The sequence below is a fragment of the Equus przewalskii genome, chromosome 5 (assembly GCF_037783145.1).
Source record: "Equus przewalskii isolate Varuska chromosome 5, EquPr2, whole genome shotgun sequence".
In the NCBI taxonomy this organism is placed as follows: Eukaryota; Metazoa; Chordata; class Mammalia; order Perissodactyla; family Equidae; genus Equus; species Equus przewalskii.
This window is the reverse complement of record NC_091835.1, coordinates 68,907,071-68,929,896: the sequence shown is the minus strand read 5'-3', so window position 1 is coordinate 68,929,896 and position 22,826 is coordinate 68,907,071. Positions and strand designations below refer to the sequence as shown.

Below are 22,826 nucleotides of genomic sequence, written 5' to 3'. Positions count from 1 at the left end.
CTATGGAAAACGATATGGACATTTCTCAAAAAACTAAAAATAGAAATACCATATGACTCAGCTATCCCACTATTGGATATCTACCCAAACAACTTGAAATCAACAATCCAAAGTAACATATGTACCCCTATGTTCATTGCAGCACTATTCACAATAGCCAAGACATGGAAACAATCCAAGTGCCCAGTGACTGATGATTGGATAAAGAAGATGTGGTATATATATATATATATATATATAGTATACAATGGAATAATACTCAGCCATAAAAAAGACAAAATCATCCCATTTGCGACAACATAGATGGATCTGGAGGGTATTATGTTAAGCGAAATAAGCCAGAATGGGAAAGACAAACACCAAATGATTTCACTCATATGTGGAATATAAACAAACACATGGACAAAGAAAACAGTTCAGTGGTTACCAGGGGGAGTGGGGTGTCGGGTGGATACAGGGGGTGAAGGGGAGCACTTGTGTGGTAACAGACAAGAAATATGTACAACTGAAATTTCACAATGATGTAAACTATTATGAACTCAATAAAAAAATAATAATGGTTAATATGCTAAGGGCTCTAATGGAAAAAGTAGACAGTATTCTAGAACAGATGGATAATGTAAGCAGAGAGATGCAAATCCTAAGAAAGAACCAAAAAGAAATGCTAGCGATTAAAGACACTATAACAGAAATGAAGAATGCTTTTGCTGGGCTTATTAGTAGACTGGATATGGCTGAAGAAAGAATCTCTGAGCTTGAGAATATGACAAGAGAAACTTCCAAAACTGAACAGCAGAGAGAACAAAGACTGAAAAAACCAGAATATCCAAGGTTACTGTGGAACAACTACAAAAGGTGTAACAAATGTGTAATGGGAATATCAGAAAGAGAAGAGGAGAAAGGAACAGAAGTATTATTGGGAGAAATAATTACTGAGAATTTCTTCAAATTAACGTCAGACACCAAATCACAGATGCAGGAATCTCAGAGTACATCAAGCAGAATAAATGCCCCCAAAACTACACTTCGATATATCATTTTCAAGCTACAAAAAATAAAAAATAGGGCCAGCCTGGTGGCATAGTGGTTAAGTTCTCATGCTCCACTTTGGCAGCCCGGGGTTCGCCGGTTCAGATCCCAGGTGCAAACCTAGCACTACTCATCAAGCCATGCTGTGGCAGGCGTCCCACAAATAAAGTAGAGGAAGATGGGCACGGATGTTAGCTGAGGGCCAGTCTTCCTCAGCAAAAAGAGGAGGATTGGTGGCAGATGTTAGCTCAGGGCTAATCTTGCTCAAAAAAAAAAGAAATTAAGAGGATAAATTAATGAAATAGAAAAGAAAAATACAACGAAGAGGCTTAAAAAAGCTGAAAGATGATTCTTTGAGAAGTCTAATTGAACAATCTTTGTAACAGTCGATCAAGAAAACAGAAGGCACACATAAACACTATTAAGGGTGAAAAGGTTGATATAACAATAGATACAGCAGAGATTCAAAAGACAATAAGAGAAAATAGAATATTAAGTATAAGTTAGGGATAGTAACTTGAAAAGCTTAAGAGAAATGGGACATTGTCTAGAAAAAAAATATGTAATCAATCTTATACAAACTTTTTCAGAGAAAAGTAGGAAATTCTTTGTAAACATTTTTATGATATTAAAACCATTTGAAGGCAGTATGAAAAAGTGGTTATATGCTAATATCACCCATGAACAAAGGTGCAAAAATTCCGAATAAAATATTAACAAAAAAAGTGTGATAGCCAAAATCATGTATCCCCTCCCCCACAAAAAATGATATCAGGACCTAATCCTTGGGAAGATGTAAATGTCACCTTATAGGGAAAAGAGATCTTTACAGATGTGGGTAAAGGTCTTGAGGTGAAGAGATTATCCTGGATTTTCCAGATGGGCCCCAAATGCAATCACAAGTGTCCTTATAAGAAAGAGGTTGAGGGTCTGGCCCCATGGCAGAGTGATTAAGATCTCGTGCTCCGCTTCAGTGGCCCAGGGTTTCACTGGTTTGGATCCTGGGCGCAGATACGGCACCGCTCGTCAGGCCATGCTGAGGCAGCATCCCACATGCCACAACTAGAAGGACCCACAACTAAAATACACAACTATGTACTGAGGGGCTTTGGGGAGAAGAAGGAAAAATAAAATCTTTAAAAATAAAAAAAAGTTAAAAAAAAAGAAAGAGGCTGAGAGAGATTTGACACATATAGGGGAAAAGGCAACATGAGGACAAAGCAGAGAGATTTAAAGCTGCTGGCATTAAAGGTTGGAGTGATGTGGCCACAGCCAAGAAATGCTGGCAGCCACCAGAAGCTGCAAGAGACAAGGAATAAATTCTGCCCAAGAGCATCCCAAGGGAGTGTGGCCCCACTGACACTTTGATCACAGCCCACTGACACAGATTTCAGACATCTGGCCTCTGGAACTGTGACAGAATGAATTTTTGTCCTTTTATATCAGCAAGTTTGGGGAAATTTGTTACAGCAGCCACAGGAAACTAACACAAAAAGTGAGGGCAAGTATAAAAAGGATAATATATCATGTTGAAGGTTTGTTCCAAAAAACATATTAATGTGTTATTCACCATGTTAACAGATTAAAGGAGAAAACCATGAGATCAACTCAATAGTTGTAAAAAAAAAAAATTTTGGTAAATTCAATTCATGCATGATATCTTTCAACAGACTAGGAAAAGAAGGAAATACCGTTAACTTGATAAATTGCAACTATGAAAAACTTAAAGGAAACATCACACTTAATTCTATAATATTAAAATTATACCCTGTAAAATATGGGTAAAGACAAGGATCCCCACCATTATTGCTTTTAATCTCATGGTTCTGGAAATTCTAGCCAACACACTGAGACAAAAAGACACAAAAAGAATGAGGATTAGAAAGATTTGACAAATAATTATTTGTCAAAGATCTGATTATCACATACACACACATAAAATTCCAGAAGAATCTACAAAATATTATAGTTATACCAGAAGGCCTAACAGATTGCTGAATATAAGATCAATACAATAGATCAACTGCATTTTTATACCCCACCAAGAAACAGAAATTTTAAGAAAATACACCATTTATAATATCAATAGAAATATAGGTACTGTTTTAGTTAGTTTGGGCTGCTATAACAAAGTACCGTAGACTAAGTGGCTTATAAACAAGACAGATTTATTTCTCACAATTCTGAAGGTTGGAAGTCTAAGATCAGGGTGGCAGCATGGTCACCAGAGGGTGAGAGCCCCCTCCCAGTTTGCAGACTGCTGACTTCTTGCTGTGTCCTCACATGGTGGAAGCAGTAAGGGAGTTCTCTGTAGTCTCTTTTACCAGGGTACAAATCCCATTCATGAGGGCTGTGCCCTCATGATCTAACCCCCTACCAAAGGCCCCACCTCCTAATACCATCATATTGGGAATTAGGATTTCAACACATGAATTTTGGGGGTGCACAACCATTCAGTCTGTAACAGGTACCTAGACGTAACAAAAAATAATGTGCAAGACATTTATGTGGAAATTATAAAACTTTATGGAGAGAAAATTATGAAACCTTATTGAAAGACTATATAAATTGAGAGATGAACCATGTTCATGAATAGAAAGACTCAACTATGTCAATGATTCCCAAACCAAAATATAGATTTAAAGCAAATTCCATCAAAATCCTTGAAAGGGAACTCATGAAGCATGACAAGTTGATAATAAAATTTAATAGAGGAGCTAAGGTCCGAGAACAGCCAAGACAAAGCTGAAGAAGGAGAACAAGGTAGGATACTATCTCTAACAGATATAAAGATGTATTATAAAATGATTCCAGTTAAAACATTGTGTTACTGGCACAGGGATAGATAAATAAGGCCATGAAACAGAGGGCTCAGAAATAGACTGCCATACAATGGGATAAATGACAGAGCCAGCGTTGACTGTCTGAGAGTAAAGTAGACAATACTATAAATGATGTTGGGACAATTGGTTAAGTTTATTGAAAAAATGATTTTGGTTTCCTATCTCACACTCAAATGTGAAGGAAAATATCTTTATGACCCCAGGGTAGAGAAAGATTGATGAATTTTTCTACATTAAAGAGATCTCGGGGCCGGCCCGGTTAAGTGCACATGTTCTCCTTCAGCAGCCCCGGGCTCACCAGTTCGGATCCAGGGTGCAGACATGGCACCACTTGGCAAGCCATGCTGTGGCAGGCATCCCACATATAAAATAGAGGAAGATAGGCATGAATGTTAGCTCAGGGCCAGTCTTCCTCAGCATAAAGAGGAAGATTGGCAGCAGATGTTAGCTCAGGGCTAATCTTCCTCAAAAAAGAAAAAAAAAGAGAAGATAAAGGCTTTATTGCAAGGTCAATCAGCAAGGAGACAGGAGGCAAGGCTCTCAAATCTGTCTCCCTGATCCAGGGGTTGGGGCAAAATTTAAGAGATTAGGGGGAATAGGCTGGTATGCAGAATCACTGGCAGGGCAGGTTTTGATTAGAGGGGTTTATACATTTATAGTAAGGTGTGAAAAGGGCTTTAACTTTGGATCTTCCTAAACAATGGGCCTCTTACTTCTTTTTTTTTTAATATACATATATTTTTTCACTGAGGAAGATTAGCCCTGAGCTAACATCTATTGCCAATCTTCCTCTTTTTTTGCTTGAGGAAGATTAGCTCTGAGCTAACATTTGTGTCAGTCTTCCTCTACTTTATACGTGGGTCACCGCCACAGCATGGCTGGTGAGTGGCATAAGGCCATGCCTGGGATTTGAACTCGCAAACCTGGGCTGCCAAAGCAGAGCATGCTGAACTTAACCACTAGGCCACAGGGCTGACCTCCTGACCCCTCACTTCTGATGAGAGTCTGACTTTCTTTTTTTTTTGAGGAAGATTAGCCCTGAGCTAATGTCTGCTGTCAATCCTCCTCTTTTTTTTTGCTGAGGAAGACTGGCCCTGAGCTAACATCTGTGCCCATCTTCCTCTGCTTTATATGTGGGACGCCTACCACAGCATGGCTTGCCAAGTGGTGCCATGTCCACACCCGGGATCCAAACCAGTGAACCCCAGGCCGCCGAAGCGGAACATGCACACTTAACCACTGCACCACCGGGCTGGTCCCAACAGTCTGATTTTCAAGTTCCAGTCATGTCCCGGTCCTTTGATTCTTTTGGGGGAAAATCTGGTTCTGGGTGTTATTTCAGATCAAGATTTTCTCTTCTGCACTTGCTTTGGCTACATGACTTGCATTTTTTGGGTTGCCCTTGAAAGAAACTTTAACTTTCTGTTGATAAGGTCAGTTTGAACTGGTCCTAGAGGGCCTATGGTTACAATTTCACACCCACCAGAGTGGCCAACATTTTTAAAGTTTAATTATACCACACGTTGGCAGGAATGTGAAGCAACAGGTATACTTATACTTTGCCATGGAAGTATACATTGGTGTGATTATTTTGGAAAACACTTTGGTATCATCTAGTAAAGTTGAAGACACACGCATCTTGGGGCCGGCCCAGTGGTGCAGCAGTTAAGTTCACATGTTCCACTTCAGCAGCCCTGAGTTTGCAGGTTTGGATCCCTGGTGTGGACCTACGTACGCACCGCTTGTCAAGCCATGCTGTGTTAGGTGTCCCACATACAAAGTGGAGGAACATGGGTGTGGATGTTAGCTTAGGGCCAGTTTTCCTCAGGAAAAAAAGAGGAGGATTGGCAGTGGATGTTAGCTCAGGGCTAATCTTCCTCAAAATAAATAACTAAAAATTGTTTTAAGAAAAAAGATGCACACATCTTATAATCCTACTTTTCTAATATTAGTCATAAACCCTAATAGCCCTACTGAGTAGAAATTTAATGTGAGCTATACCTGTAACTTTAAATTTCCTAGAAACCACACTATAAAAAGTAGAAAGAACAGGCGAAATTAATTGAATAACTTATTTAACCCAAATGAAATTATCATTTCAACATTTAGTCAATATAAAAATTATTGAGATATATACATTACTCCCATGCCAAGTCTTTGAAAGCAGGTATTTTGCACTTATAGTATATCTCAAATTGCATGCTAGATTTTCACCAGAAATACTTGATCTCTATTTAAACTTCACAGAATTTACAGTTGGAGAAGTGGATTCACACACCAAGTTCTTCCAAACACACCTAAAAGTTTCCCAATAAATGAATCGTGTTAGTTTTAAAATTTCAATTAGTTCAATTTAATTTAAAACGTATTTCCTGTCACTCTTGCCTCATTACAATTGCTCAATAGCTACATGTAGCCAGTGGCTACCATAGTGGACAGCACAGCTCTAGAGAAATTCTTGCATATGTGCACCAGGAGGCATGTTAAAAAATGCTTATGTTATCGTTTGTAAAAGCAAAGAACTAGAAACAAACCAATATAGAAATGAGTAAGAAAATTATAGTATATTTGTGCAATAAACTACTGAACACATACCAGTGAAAATGAACGAACTATAGAGATACGCATCAACATGGATAAACTAAAAACCACGATGTTGATGAAAAAAGCAAGTCACAAAAGAATATAGAGAAGGATTCAAAAACAGGCAAAATTACACAATCTATTATCTAGAGATGTGTGTGTGCATGTGTCTGCTGTAGGGGAGGCAAAACTTTACCTCTACCCATTTTAAGTATTCAGCTAGGATTCTTTCACAAAAAGACAAATTAACGACAGAAAAGCTTTTTTAAAAAACTATTTTTATTATTTTATTTATTTTGTGAGGAAGATTGTCCCTGAGCTAACATCTGTGCCAATCTTCCTCTATTTTCCATGTGGGACATTGCCACAGCGTGGCTTGATGAGTGGTGTGTAGGTCCACACCCAGGATCTGAACCTGTGAACCCCAGGCCACTGAAACAGAATATGTGAACTTAACCACTATGCCACTGCATTGGCCCCTAGAAAAAGTTTATTAACACATGCAGTGCACATCACATGGGAGAAACATAAAGGAAGAGTAACTCAAAGGGGCTTACATAGCATCTTCAATGAAGGACAGTTTGTGGAGAAATGACAGGACAAAGGAAAGCAGTTTTAGGCTTTCAATGGTGGCAAACTGTGGGAAGGTAAATATATGGCAGGAAACTAATGGACTAAGGTTTGTTTGCAGATTCCTCTGGTGCTTATAAATCTATCTCCTTTAGGGCAGAAAAGGAGGGGGGTGAAGAGAGCTTTTCCTGCATTTGCTGCTGCTGCTTTTTTTTTTTTTAAGATTGTCACCTGAGCTAACATCTGTTGGCAATCTTTATTTATTTTTTATTTATTTCATTTTTCCTTCTTCTCCCCAAAGCCCCCCAGTCCATACTTGCATATTCTAGTTGTAGGTCCTTCTGGTTGTGCTATGTGGGATGCTGCCTCAGCATGGTTTGATGAGCAGTGCCATATCTGGGCGGGGCATCCTAACCGGTGAAACCCTGGGCTACAGCAGTGGAGTGCTCAAACTTAGTCACTTAGCCACGGAGCTGGCCCCCATTTGCTGCTTCTTAATTGCCCTGAGTTCAAAATAATTTTCATGTTAAAGAGGGATACTTGGGGTGATATATTCTGGTTTCTTTCACTGCTGTAACAAATTTCCACAACTGGGTAGTATAAAACAACAGATATTTATTCTCTTGTAGTTCCAGAGGTCAAATGTCTGAAAGCTGCGTCATTGAGCTGAAATCAAGATGTCAGCAGGGCTGCACTCTCTCTAGACTCTCTTGAGGAGAATCCATTCCTTGCCTCTTCCATTTTCTGGTGACTACCAGCATTCCTTGGCTGTGGCCACATCACTCCAATCTTCAAGGCTAGCAGCTTCAAATCTCTCTCTGCTCCATTTTCACATTGGGCCTTCTTCTCTATATGTGTCTGTTACTAACTCGCCTTCTGCCTCCCTCTTATAAAGACATTTGTGATGGCAGTAAGGCTCACCTAGATAATCCAGGATAATCTCTCCACCTCAAGATCATCCATTTAATCACATCTGCAAAGACCCTTTTTCCATATAAAATAATATTTACACATTCCAGGGATTATGACCTCATATCTTTGGGGGAGGCACTTCATTCAGTCTACTACAGTGTGAAAAGTGTAGAGAATATGGGCCAGCCCTAGTGGCCTAGTGGTTAAATTCAGTGCATTCTGCTTTGGCAGCCCAGGTTCAGTTCCTGGGCATGGACCTACACTACTCATCTGTCAGTGGCCATGCTGTGGTGGCGGCTCACATACAAAAAGAGGAAGATTAGTAGCTTGTGTTAGCTCAGTGCTAATTTTCATCAGCAAAAAAACAAAAAAGTGTAGAGAATAAGATTCAGGATAGTAGTTATCTCCAGGCATTGGGAAATGTATGCAATTGATATGGGGAAGATTTAAAGATATTCTGCTTCTTCAGCTGGGTACACAAGTGTTCATTTTGCTATTATTATTATCTGCATCTCAGTTTCTATCCTGCTCCAGATTAGATGCTCAAATTATGGTGCTCTCTCTACCTACTCTCTTACTTTGATCCTTTCACCCCTATAGCACATAGTAAGCACATTTAGAGTAGCATTTAGAGTGTTTACTTTGTTACCTATGGCAAAAGTTTATCTGTAGATTATCTCATTTAATCCCCATGATAATCCCATATGGATAGGTAGTATTATGAATCCTATTTCACAGATGAGGAAATTGAGACTTTATGAGGTTTGCCTTGAGATCATAGTTGTTGTATGATGGATAAAGGAATAAAATCCAGGTAATCTGATTCTTCTGCCTGTAGTCTTTTTGACTGGAGGTATTTTAAAATATTAACATAAAATTCACATATGATAAAGTTCATGTGCAATAAAATTCACATACAATAAAATTCACTTTTTTGTGTGTACTCTTCTAAGTTTTGACAAAGCATTCAGATGGGTAACCACCACCAAAATCCAGATGCAAAACAATTTCATTTCCTCAAAAAATTCCCCTGTGCCACAACCCCTCCCTGACTCCCAGCCCCTTGTGGCCATTACTTTCCCATCCCTATAGTTTTCCGTTTTCTGAATGCCATATAAATGGAATCATATCCTATGTAGTCATTTGAATCTGTCTTAGCATAAAGCATTCATTCATAGTTCAAGGATATTTGGGTTGTTTCCAGTTTGGAGCAATTATGAATAGTAACTGCAAACATTTACATATAAGTTCTTGTATAAACATAAATTTTCATTTCTCTTGAGTAAATACCTAGAAATGGTATTGCTAGGTCATATGGTAGTATACATTTATAAGAAATTGCCAAACTGTTATCTTAAGTGGCTTTACTATTTTGCATTCCCACCAGCAATGTATGAGAGTTCCAGTTGCTCTATATTCTTGTCTATGCTTGGCAGTGTCATCATTTATTTAGATTTTCTTTTATTTCTTTCATCAATGTTTCATATTTTTCAATGTATGGATCTTGCTTTGTTACATTTATACCTATTTCACATTTTTAGTGTAATTGCAAATGGTACTATGTTTATTAAATTTCAATTTCCAGCCGTTTATTGCTAGGGTATAGGAATATGGTTTCAATTTTTGTATACTGGTCTCCTATCCTATGAACACATTAAACAGCGGTAGCTTTATTGTAGGTTCTTTGGGAGTTTTTACACAGATAATCTTTTTTTTTAACTTTTTATTGAGATTATGATAGTTTAGAACCTTGTGAAATGTCAGTTGTACACTATTGTTTGTCAGTCGCATTGTAGGTGCACCACTTCACCCTTTGTGCCCACCCCCCAACTCCCCTTTCCCCTGGTAACAACTAATCTGTTCTCTTTGCATAGACAATCTTTTTTGTCTGTAAATGGAAACTGTTTTATTTCTCTCTTCCCAATTTATACTCTTTTACTTCCTTTTCTTATCTTATTTCATTGGGTAAGATCTCTATACAATGGTGAATAAAAGTGAATAAAGCAGAATCCTTAGAGCATTTTAGACTTTCAACATTAAGTATGATGCTGGCTGTAAATTTTTTGTAAATTCCCTTTATCAGGTTAAGGAAGTTACCCCCTTTTCCTAGTTTGTTATAGAATTTTGTTAGAAATCATGAATGAGGGGGGAAGGCAAAAGGGGTGATTAGGGTCACATGTGAGTTGATGCACTATTATTAGTGTTCGGGTGGTGAACATGATGTAGTGTATCCAGAATTTGAAATATGATGTACATCCGAAAAAAATAAGAATTAAAAAAAAAGAAAAAAAATTTTAAAAAATCATGAATGAGTGTTGTATTTTGTCAACTGCTTTTTCTGCATATATTGAGATAATCATACAGTTTTTTTTCTTTAGTCTGTTGATATGGTGAATTACATTTATTAATTTTCCAGTTTTGAATCAGCTTTGCATTCTAGGTATAAACCCCACTTGTTCATGGTTGTTTCTTTTTTATATATTGTTTGATTCTATTTTCTAGTATTTTAAGTATTTTTGTGACTATATTCATGAAGAATATTGGTTTATAGTTTAATTTTCTTAAGTCTTTGTCTGATTTTGGTATGAGGATAATGCTAGCCTCAAAGAGTAAGTTGGGAAGTGTTCCTTCCTCTTCAATTTTCTGGAAGAATTTACGAGCAATTGGTTAGCTTGCAATATTCTTCATCACTTGGCCTAGCAAACTTTGTCTCCACTCTTCTGCGTACCTGACTTAAATTTTTATTTGCTGCAACTGCATCACTTTTGTTTCTGATTGCAGTATTTCCAGCACCTAACATCTGAATACTCCTTTTTTGAATTAAAAAAAAAGTTATTGAGGCAAAATTGGTATATAACATTATATATTTCAAGTGTACCACATTATAATTCAACATCTGTGTACACTACACAGTAATCACTACCAAAAGTCTAGTTACCATCTATTACTATACAATTGACCCCTTTCACCCATTTCACTCATCCCCCAACCCTCTTCCCCTCTGGTAATCACTAATCTATTCTCTGTATCTATGAGTTTGCTTTTGTTTGTTTTTTAGATTCCACATATGAGTGAAATCATATACTATTTGTCTTTCTCCATCTGACTTATTTCACTTAGTATAATACCCTCAAGGTCCATCCACATTGTTGCAAATGGCAAGATTTCATGCTTTTTTATGGCTGAGTAGTATTCCATTGCATATATAGAGTCATGTGTCACTTAATGATGGGGATAGGTTCTGAGAAATGGGTGGCTAGGTGATTTCATTGTTGTGTAAACATCATAGGGTATACTTACACGACCTAGATGGTATAGCCTACTACACACCTAGGCTATATGGTATTAATCTTATGGGACCACCATCATATATGTGGTCTGTTATTGGCCAAAACATTCTGTGGCACCTGACTGTACACCACATCTTCCTTATCCATTCGTCAGTGGACACTTTGGTTATTGTCACATCTTGGCTATTGTAAATGATGCTGCAATGAACACAAGGGTACGTATATCTTTTTGGATTAGTGCTTTCATATTCTTTGAATAGACGCTCAGAAGTGGAATTTTTAATTTTGGTAAAACACCCATAACATAAAACTTACTGTCCTAACTATCTTTAAGCGTACAGTTTAGTGGTGTCGAGTATATTCACATTGTTGTGCAATCTCCAGAAATTTTTCATCTTGCAAAACAAACTCTACACCCATTAAACAACACTCCATTTCTCTCACCCCCCCAGCCTCTGGAAACCACCATTCTACTTTGTTTCTATGAATCTTTGTTTCTAGATATCTCATATAAATGGAATCATACAGTATTTGTCTTTTTATGACTGGCTTATTTCACTTAGCATAACGTCTTAAGTTTCATCCATGTAGCATGTGTCAGGATTTCTTTTCTTTTTAAGGCTCAATAATGTTTCATTGTATGTATATACCACATTTTGTTTATCCATTCATCTTGTCAGTGGACACTTGGGTTGCTTCCACCTCTTGGCTATTGTGAATAATGCTGCTATGAACATAGGTGTATAAATCTCTCCCAGACCCCGCTTTCAGTTCTTTTGGGTATGTACCCAGAAGTAGAATTGCTGGATCATATGGTAACTCATTTTTAATTTTTTGAGGAACTGCTATACTGTTTGCCACAATTGCTGCACCATTTTATATTCCCACCACCAGTGCACAAGAGTTCCAATTTTCCATATCCTCACCAATATTTCTTTTCTTTTTCTTTTTTTTAAATAGTAGCCATCCTGGTGGGCCGGCCCCGTGGCTGAGCGGTTAAGTTTGCACAATCTGCTTCGGCGGCCCAGGGTTTCACCAGGTTGGATCCTGGGCACGGACATGGCACCACTCATCAGGCCATGCTGAGGTGGTATCCCACATGCCATGACTAGAAGGACACACGACTAAAATATACAACTATGTACTGGGGGGCTTTGGGGAGAAAAAGAAGAAGAAGAAAAAAAGAAGATTGGCAACAGTTGTTAGCTCAAGTGCCAATCTTTTTTTTTTTTTTAAATTGGCTCCTGAGCTAACAACTGTTTCTTTTCTTTTTTTTAATCTTCTCCCCAAAGCCCTCCAGTACATAGTTGTAGATTCTAGTTGTGAGTGCCTCTGGTTATGCTGTGTAGGACGCCGACTCAACATGGCCTGATGAGTGGTGCCATGTCCGCGCCCAGGATCCAAACTGGTGAAACCCTGGGCCGTCGAAGCAGAGCAACCGAACTTAACCACTACGCCACAGGCCAACCCCTCAGGTGCCAATCTTTAATTTAAAAAAAGTAGCCATCCTAATGAGTGTGGAGTGGTATCTCATTGTGGTTTTGATTTGCCTTTCCCTAAAGATTAGTGATGTTGAGCTTCTTTTCATATGCTTATTGGCCATTTGTATATCTTTTTTGAATGTCTATTCAAGTCCTTTCCCCTTTTTTGAATTGGGTTATTATTATCATTTTTTTATGTTGAGTTGTAGGAGTTCTTTATATATTGTGGATAGTAACTCTTTATCAGGTATATGATTTGCAAATATTTTCTTCCATTCCATAGGTTGCCTTTTCACTCTGTGATTGTGTCCTCTGATGCACAAAAGTTTTAAATTTTGATTTAGTCCAATTTATCTATTTTTTTCTTTTGTCGTCTGTGGTTTTGGTGTCAGATCCTAAAAGCCATTTCCAAATCCAATATCATTAAGCTTTTCCTCCTACATTTTCTTCTGTCTTATAGCTTTAGGTCTCATGTTTAGGCTTTTGATCCACTTTGAGTTAATTTTTGTGTCTGGTGTAAGGTAAGGGTCCAACATCATTCTTTTGCATGTGGATACTCAGTTTTCCCAAAAGCATTTGTTGAAAGACTGTCCTCTCTCCATTGAACGGTCCTGGCACTCTTATCAAAAATTGACCACATGTGCAAAAGTTTACTTCTGGACTCTCTATTCTATTCCATAGGTCTATATGTCTGCCTTTATGCCAGTATGCAGTTTTAATTACTGTAGGTTTGTAGTAAGATTTGAAAATGAGAAGTGTGAGCTCTCCAACTTTATTCTTCTTTCTCAAGATTGTTTTGGTTGTTCAGGGTGCCTTGAGATTCCATATGACTTTTAGGATGGATTTTTTCATTTCTGCCAAAAATACCGTTAGGATTTTGATAGAGATTGCATTGAATCTGTATATCGGTTTCGGTGGTATTGATGTCTTTAAAATATTAAGTCTTCCAACCCATGAACATGGAATGTCTTTCCATTTATTTGTGTCTTCTTTAATTTCTTTCAGTAACATTTTATAGTGAAAATTACAAGCCCGCAAGTCTTTCACCTCTTTGGTTAAGTTTATTCCTATTATTTTATTCTTTTGATGCTATTGTAAGTGGAATTGTTTTCTTAATTGCCTTTCAGATTGTTCATTGTTAGTGTATAGCAGCACAATTGATTTTAGTATCCTGCAGCTTTGCTGAATTCATTTAGTAGTTTTAACAGTTTTTTTATGTGTGGAATCTTTAGGACTTTCTACACATAAGATCATATCATCTGCAAACATATAATTTTACTTCCTCCTTTCCAATTTGGATGTATTTTATTTTTTTAAAAAAAATTTTTATTGAGGGGCTGGCCCCGTGGCTGAGTGGTTAAGTTCGCGCGCTCCGCTGCAGGCGGCCCAGTGTTTCGTTGGTTCGAATCCTGGGCGCGGACATGGCACTGCTCATCAGACCACGCTGAGGCAGCGTCCCACATGCCACAACTAGAAGGACCCACAACGAAGAATATACAACTATGTATGGGGGGCTTTGGGGAGAAAAAGGAAAAAATAAAATCTTAAAAAAAAATTTTTTTATTGAGTTAATGATAGGTTACAGTCTTGTGAAATTTCAGTTGTACATTATTATTTGTCAGTCATGTTGTAGGTGTACCCCTTTACCCTTTGTGCCCACCCCCCACCCCACCTTTCTCCCCATAGCCACTAATCTGTTCTCTTTGTCTGCATTTTTAAATTCCTCATATGAGTGGAGTCATACAGAGATTGTCCTTCTCTATCTGGCTTATTTTACTTAACATAATTCCCTCAAGGTCCTGGATGTATTTTATTTCTTTTTCTTGACTAATTGCTCTGGCTGGAACTTCCAGTAATATGTTGAATAGAAGTGGTGAAAGTGGGCATCCTTGCCTTGTTCTTGATCTTAGAGTAACAGTTTTCAGTCTTTCACTATTGAGTACGATGTTACCTCTAGACTTTTCAAATACGGCCTTCGTCATATTAAAGAAGTCCCCTTCTATTCCTAATTTTTTGCATGTTTTTATCATGAAAGGGTGTTGAATTTTGTCAGATGTTTTTTCTGCATCAACTGAGATGATCATGTGGGTTTTTCTTCTAGCATCCTGTTAATTTGGTGTATTTCATTGTAACAACCAAAAATGCTTCCACAGATTTCCAAACGTCACATATGTGGCAAGTAATTACCCCCATTGAGAAATATAGGGATAAAATGATGAACAAAAGAAATTTGCTGATAGACTGTTAAGGAGGGGAGATAATGAAATAAAAGTAATGTTGAAGAATATTGTGATAGCTGACTTCCAGGTGTGAGGACTAGGTAAATAAAGAAAAAACAAGCAACTTTGTTTTAGTTGTTTGTTTGTTTATAGCAGCCATAGTTTATAAAGCATTTTCACATACATTATACACCTCACATCAACTGTGAATTTAGTATCTCCACCATTTTAAAGATGAGGCAGGGGAAGCTCAGAATTGTTAAGTGATTTACTAAAAATCATTTTAACCAAAAGGCTAGAATTGAGATCCAGATATGGTTTCAAACCCAATGTTCTTTTCATTACATCATAACAATGCTAGGATGATGAAGGTAGAAAAAAATATTGAACAATGAAAATCTGAGACCCACAGTAAAGCTAGAATTACCAGGACTTTGATGGGACAGCTTTATAGGAACTGTCATGACATTTTGGGAAGAAAAGTGACCAAGCTTATTGTCAAACTGAGAATTTATTAATATATTCCCCCTTCTTATTCTTATAGGACATTAATATACAGCTGGGTGACATAATGCTCAATGTACAGAAGGTAATAAATCGCTACACTGTTGATGAGCATGTGCACTCTGGAAGGAAAATCTCATTTGTAGAACATAAGAAACGGAGAATGAATTTGCTGGAGAAAATAGCTACCTATGCAAAGGCTGCTGAAAAGAGAGAAAAGATTCTTGTCTACATCTTGGCCTGGCTGCAAGAATGGAGTAAGTTTCCAGAAGTGGTTCAAAGGAAAACCGCAAAGTTAATGAAAAAGTTAGAGAACAGAATCTACAAGTAAATTTTGAAGGATTAATCAGACAAAAGAAGACTAAGGAGGTTATTCAGAGAACAGCTGTCCTCTGTGCCAGTAGGAATAAAATAAGAAAAATATAGGCTTGCTCACTTAATACCAGCTATTCTGGGCTCTCTGATTTTCTTCAAGCATGCCAGCATACTCCTGCCCACTGCCTTTATGCTAACTATTCCCTTGCTTAGTACATTTTCTACCAGGTAGCCACATGGCTCATTCTCTACCCCCTGGCACTATCCTGGCACTCTTTACTCTTCTTTATTTTTGTCTATAGCATTCATTTCTTACCACCTGACATACTATATAATAAAGCTTTTATTTTTGTTTTTTGTCTGTCTGCTTTCACTAGAATGAAAGCAGTATGAAGTCAGTGAATTTGTTTATTCAGCATCTAGAATAGTACTTGACAGAGGAGACACAGGTTGAAAGAAAGAATGAACATGCTAAGAACATACAAAAAAAGAGGAATTTCATTTAGTTGCAAGAAATCTCATGTAACATGGGTTATAAAATACCAGATAACTTACCAAAGGAGTTAACTGGGGTTTAGATCCCCAATATTAAAATACATGTTCACATTTTAGAGACCTACTTCCCTGGAATCAGGGAACTAAACCAAATAGTGACCTTTTAATCTGATTCATATTTAATGTCCAGGATTTACTGTTCAGCTTTCTATTTCAAGTCTCTTCCTTTTTCATTTCTTCATAAAGACAAGTCTCAGAACAGCAATAAGCGAGAGATACCTATATCCCAAAGGCTACAACACTATGTACTTAGCCAATATTATAAACCTATATAGTTATAATTATTTATTTTTCTGCACAGAGTAATTTTTTTACTCTCTTCAAGATGCCATTATGTCTGAGATGACTGAAATTGATATTGATGAACACCACCACTGGATAGCACAAATACAGATTTTACCAGAAACATTCAAAGCCATTGAGAATAACGTCAAGACACTGACTAGAATTAGTTCATCTTTGATGGAAGAAAAGAAGAAACAAAAGAGAAAACTAAGTAAGAGTGCTTTACAACATTGGAAATAGATTTAACTATAGTTATTAAGGTATAATTTACATACCATAGAATTTACCCATGTTAAGTGTACAATTCGATGACTTTTAGTAAATTTAGAGTTGTGCGACTATCATCACAATTCAATTTTAGAATATTTCCATGATCCCCAAAAGATCCCTCATGCCCATTTGCAAGCAATCCTCATTCCCACTCCTAGCCCCCGACAACCACTAATTTATTTTCTGTCTCAATAAATCTGCCTTTTCTGGATATTTCATAAAATGGAATTATATGTGGTCTTTTATGTCTGGTTTCTTTCATTTAGCATAATGCTTTTGAGGTTCAGCCATGTTATAGGATGCATCAGTAGTTTCTTCCTTTCTATCTCAAATTGTATACCATTGTTTGCATATACCACATTTTATTTACTCACTCACCAGTTCACAGACATTTGGATTGTTTTCACTTTTTGGCTTTTATGAAGCCACTTTTTGGCTGCTATGAACACACATGTATGAGTCTGTGTGGATGCACATTTTCATTTCTTTTAGGTAGATACCTAAGAGTAGAATTGCTAGGTCATTTATTTCTCTATTGCTGGTAAATATATGTTTAACTTTTTAAGAAATTGTTAATTTATTTTCCAAGTGATAGCACCATTTTAAATTCCCATCAACAGCGTATCAGGGTTCCAGTTTCTCCACATCCTCAAGAACACTTGTTGTTGGTCTGTCTTTATTATAGCCTTTCTAATAGGGGTGAAGTGGTATATCATTGTGGTCTTAGTTTCCATTTCCCTAATGACTAATGACGTTGGTCTGTCTATTATAGCCTTTCTAATAGGTGTGAAGTGGTATATCATTGTGGTCTTAGTTTCCATTTCCCTAATGACTAACGACGTTGAGCATTTTTTCATGTGCTTATTAGCCATTCCTATATCTTCTTTGATGAAATATTGATTCAAATACTTACTCATTTTTATAATTGAGTTTTAAGAGTTCTTTATATTTTCTGGATTCATGTCCATTATCAGAAAAGTGATTTGCAAATACTTTCTCCCAGTCTGCGGCTTGTGTTTTCATTTTCTTAATGGTGTCTTTGGAGCCCAAAAGTTTAATTTTGATGAAGTCTAACCAATTTATCTATTTTTTCTCTTATGGATTATGGTTTTAGTGTTGTTTTAAGAACATGTATCAATCATGGTTCAACCAGAGAAGCAGAACCGGTAGGAGATTATATATAATCTATCAGTCTATCTCTATCTTATAGCAAAGTATGTTGGAGAATACACTTTGTATTATTTCAATCCTTTTAAATTTATTGGGACTTTTTTTATCGCTTATCATGTGGTCTATCTTGGAGAATGTTCCATGTGTGCTTGAAAAGAATATATATTCTGCTGTTGTTGTGTGGTGTTTCATAGTTGGTTTATACTGTTGTTCTAGCCTTCTCTCTATATATCCTTACTGATTTTCTGTCTAGTTGTTCTATCGCTTATTGAGAATGGGATATTGAACTCCCCAACTATTATTGTTGAGTTGTCTATTTCTCTCTTTAATTCTGTCAGTTTTTGCTTTATTTTAAGGCTCTGTTGTGAGATGCATATATGTTTATAATTGTCATAGCTTCCTGATGAACTGATTCTTTTATCATTATAAAATGTCCCTTGTTGTCTCTAGAAGCATTTTTTGTCTTAAAGTCTATTTTGTCAGATATTAGTATATTCTTTCCAGCTCCCCTGTGGTTGCTATTTGAAAACTTGAATCTAGGATATGTGGTTTTCAGTTGGATCTTGTGGGTTTTTTTAAAAAATACAATCTGGCAATATCTGACTTTTGATTGGAATGTTTAATTCATTCATATTTAATGTAATTATTGATATGGTTGGATTTATACTTGCCATTTTGCTGCTCATTTTCTATATGTCTCATATCTCTTTTGCTCTCTTCTTCTTTTACTGGTTTCTGCGTTAAATACAAATTTTCTAGTGTACCATTTTAATTCCATTTTTTCTCATATTTTCAGAGTAATTTTCTTAGTGGTTGCCCTAACAATTGCAGTATACGTCTTAAATTATTACAGTCTGCTTCAGACTAGTAGTAATTTAATTCCAGAAAAATATAGAATCTTTGCTCCAATAGCTCCATTCTCTTGCCCTCTTTTGTGTTTTGTCATAAATATTATATATTTATGTGTTATAAGCGAGCAATATAGTTTTATAATTATTGTTTTATATGACTGTCTTTTTAATCAGGTAAGAGAGGAAAAGGAAAAATATGTTTTTACTGTCTTTCTTATTTACCTACATATACTGGTGTTTTTTATTTCTTCATGTGAATTTGAGTTATCCTCTGGTGTTATTTCCTTCCAACCTGAAGGACTTCTATAGTATTTATTTTGTGTGTGTGTGTGTGTGAGGAAGATTGGCCCTGAGCTAACATCTGTTGCCAATGTTCCTCTTTTTCCAGGGAAGATTGTTCCTGAGCTAACATCTGTGCCAATCTTTCCTCTATTTTATGTGGGATGCCACCACAGCATGGCTTGATGAGCAGTGCAAGGTCTGCTCCCAGGATCTGAACCCGTGAACCCTGGGCCACTGAAGTGGAGAGTGCCAACTTAACCACTACACCACCAGACTGGCCCCTCTTTAGTATTTCTTGTAAGGCAGGTCTACTAGCAACAAATTCTTGTAGTCTTTGGTTATCTGGGAATGTCTTTATTTCACCTTCATTTTCTAAGACTACTTTTTTAAGGTAGTTTTAGATTTAGAGAAAAATTGAAAAAATAATACAGAGTTCCATATTCTGCCCATAGTTTCCCTTATTATTAAGATATTATTATGATACATTTGCTATAATTAACAAACCAAAATTAATACATTATTAACTCATGTCCATAGTTTATTCATAATTCCTTGTTTTTACCCTGTCCTTTTTTTGTTTCAGGATCCCATCCTGGGTACCATATTACATTTAGTTGTCATATCTCCTTAGGCCTTCTTGTCTGTGACAGTTTCTCAGACTTTTCCTTGTATTCGATGTTCCTGACAGTTTTGAGGAGTACCAGTCATTTACATTGTAAGATGCCCCTCTATTGGAATTCGTCTGATGTTTTTCTTATGTTTATGCTGGGTTTATAGATTTTTGGGAGAAAGGTCACAGAGGTAACATACTGTTGTCATCATATAATTTCAAGGGTACATATCATCAAATGATTTATAACTCGATGTTGACCTTGATCACTTGGCTAAAGTAGTGCTTGTCAGGTTTCTCCATTGCAAAGTTACTCTTTTTCCTCATCTTCCATACTGTACTCTTCAAAAGGAAGTCTATATATGCAACCCACACTTCAGGAATGGGGAGTTATGCTACCCTTCCTTTAGGATGGAGTATCTCTCTATATAAATTATTTGAAGTTCCTATGCACAAGAGTTTGTCTCTTCTTCCCCATTTATTAATTTTTACAACTATTTATTTATATCAAAATGAACACACGGATATTTATTTTACACTTTGGGTTACAATCTAATACCACTTTATTTTCTTGCTCAAGTTGTTCTGGCTTTGGCCATCAGGACCTCTTTCAGTTGGTTCCCGTGCCACTTTGACATACCCCCACCAATGAGGTTTTTTCTTTTTCTTTTTTTTTTTAAAGATTTTATTTTTTTTCCTTTTTCTCCCCAAAGCCCCCAGTACATAGTTGTATATTCTTCGTTGTGGGTCCTTCTAGTTGTGGCATGTGGGATGCTGCCTCAGCGTGGCTTGATGAGCCGTGCCATGTCCACGCAGGATTCAAACTGGTGAAACCCTGGGCCGCTGAAGCGGAGCGCATGAACTTAACCACTCGGCCACAGGGCCGGCCCCATCTTTGAATATTTTTAATGCCCCCTTTCTCTTCTCTTCTTCCGGGACTTCTATTTCTTGTACATTGGTATGTTTGTTGGTATCCCATAACTCTCTGAGGCTTTGTTCATTTTTCTTTATTCTTTCTCCTCCCTGTTCTTCAGATTAGACAATCTCTACTAACCTAGTGTCAGGTTTGCTAGTTATTTTCTTTTTTCAGTTCAAATCTGCTGTTGGGCCTTTTTGGTGAATTTTTCATTTGAGTTATTGTACTTTTCAACTCCAAATTTTCTACTTGGTTTTTCTAATTTCCACCTCTTTATTGCTATGTTCTATTTGATGAGTAATTGTCATCATACTTTCTTTTTATTTTAAAATATGGTTCCCTTTAGTTCTTTGAACATGTTTATAATCGCTTCTTTTGAAGTCTTTTCTCTGATAAGTCCAATCTCTGGCTTCCCCCAACCCTGATTCCTGAGACAATTTCTATTGACTGCTTTTTTCTCCTGTTTATGGGTCATACTTTCCTGTTTCTTTGCATGCTTCTTATATCTTGAAAACTGGACATTTGAGATAACATATTGTAGCAATTCTGGATTCTGATTCTCCCCACAACCTCCAGGGTTTGTTTTTGTTGTTTTTTGGTTTGTTTTTTAGAGACTTGCCTGGACTAATTCAGTGGAGTCTGTCTCCCCCACAGTGTGCAGCCACTGTTATCACTGACCAGTTATTTTTTTTCTTTTTTCATTTTTTTATTTTTAAGTATGAATTTCTAGGGATCACCTTTGGGTCAACATAGCTTAATGGTCAGTCAATGCTTAGCCAATCATTAATTGATCCAGATTGATGCAGTAAGGCTTCTACTCTTTGCTAATGGATTTGCGTATGAGTTAAGGAAATATTGTTTTATCTCTTTTTATTTATTTATTTTTTTGTGAGGAAGATTGGCTCTGAGCTAACATCTGTTGCCAATCCTCTTTTTGCTTGAGGAAGATTGTTGCTAAGCTAACATCTGTGCCAATCTTCCCCTACTTTATGTGGGATGCCGCCACAGTGTGGCTTGATGAGCAGTGCTAGGTCTGTGCCCAGGATCCCAACCTGTGAACCCTGGGCCGCCCCGGAAGCCGAGCATGAAAACTTAACCACTACCTGTCACTGGGCTGGTCCAAGGAAGTATTGTTTTAGACAATGCCCTTAGGCATGGATTTTTCCACACTTTGTTCCAGATCCAATCAGCCCCCTCAGGCAGTTGGGCTGTCAATCCTCACAGCCTGCCTCACTCTGGTGGAACCACCAGGCCATGAGGCTGGGGAGTTGGAGGTGGAAGCGGTTCCAGGCTAAAACATCACAGACTTCCACTGTTTTTACTGAAGTTCAGTAATTTTTCTTGAATAAGTGCTTCTCTATTTGTTGTGTGCCTCTGGTCACTTTCCAAAGTCTTAACATGATTGGTTTCAACAGTTTTGTCAAGTTTTATCATTGCTTTTCTGGGAAAAAATTTGCTGAGTTTCTCATTCAGCCATTCTAGAAGTCCCTTCAAGTATTTGACTTTTGTATGTTCTTTTGTGACCCTTTTGAAAGAACCAAGGTTAGCTTTGATTCAGAAGAGGGAGAAAAGCGGGGCTGGCCTCGTGGCCGAGTGGTTGTGCGCTCCGCTTTGGCAGCCCAAGGTTTCACTGGTTCAGATCCTGGGCGTGAATCTAGCACCATTCATCAAGCCATGCTGAGGTGTCATCCCACATAGCACAACCAGAAGAACCTACAACTAGAATATATAAATATGTACTGGGGGGTTTTGGGGAGAAGAAGGAAAAGGAGAGAGAGAGAAGATTGGCAACAATGTTAGCTCAGGTGCCAATCTTAAAAAAAAAAAAAAGAGAGGGAGAAATGAAAGACAGGAACCCAAGAAAGAAAATAGAAAACACCAAGCATAATCAAAGCCAATGGAAAGTTTTGGTTTACATTATGTCTAATCCCAAACTTGTAACTGAAGGTAAATCGAGGTCACTGCTCAGTTCTACTCCTAAACCCTGGAAACAGACGTTCCAGTGATTGTAGGAAAAGAGTCATTCTTTTAAAAATCATACTATTTATTTTGGAGCCAAGGTTTTCCAATGAATCTTTATCCTATAGCTATCTGTTAATTTAGGCTAAATTCCTTAGGCTTAAGCATAGATAGAGCACAAC

General features: G+C 37.2%; 2 protein-coding genes across 3 annotated transcripts in view; one reads left to right on the top strand and one right to left on the bottom strand.

Moving 5' to 3' along the window:
- The window catches only part of LARP4 (La ribonucleoprotein 4), a 170,654-nt gene that overhangs the window by 88,486 nt on the left and 59,342 nt on the right, over positions 1–22,826 (bottom strand). The gene's annotated exons all lie outside the window — the stretch shown is intronic.
- Positions 1–22,826, top strand: part of FAM186A (family with sequence similarity 186 member A) — a 74,859-nt gene that overhangs the window by 20,084 nt on the left and 31,949 nt on the right. The window contains exons 2-3 of the mRNA XM_070621287.1: positions 15,472–15,688; positions 16,627–16,797. Coding sequence (XP_070477388.1) covers positions 15,472–15,688; positions 16,627–16,797 — 388 coding nt within the window. The remainder of the gene's footprint in view (positions 1–15,471; positions 15,689–16,626; positions 16,798–22,826) is intronic.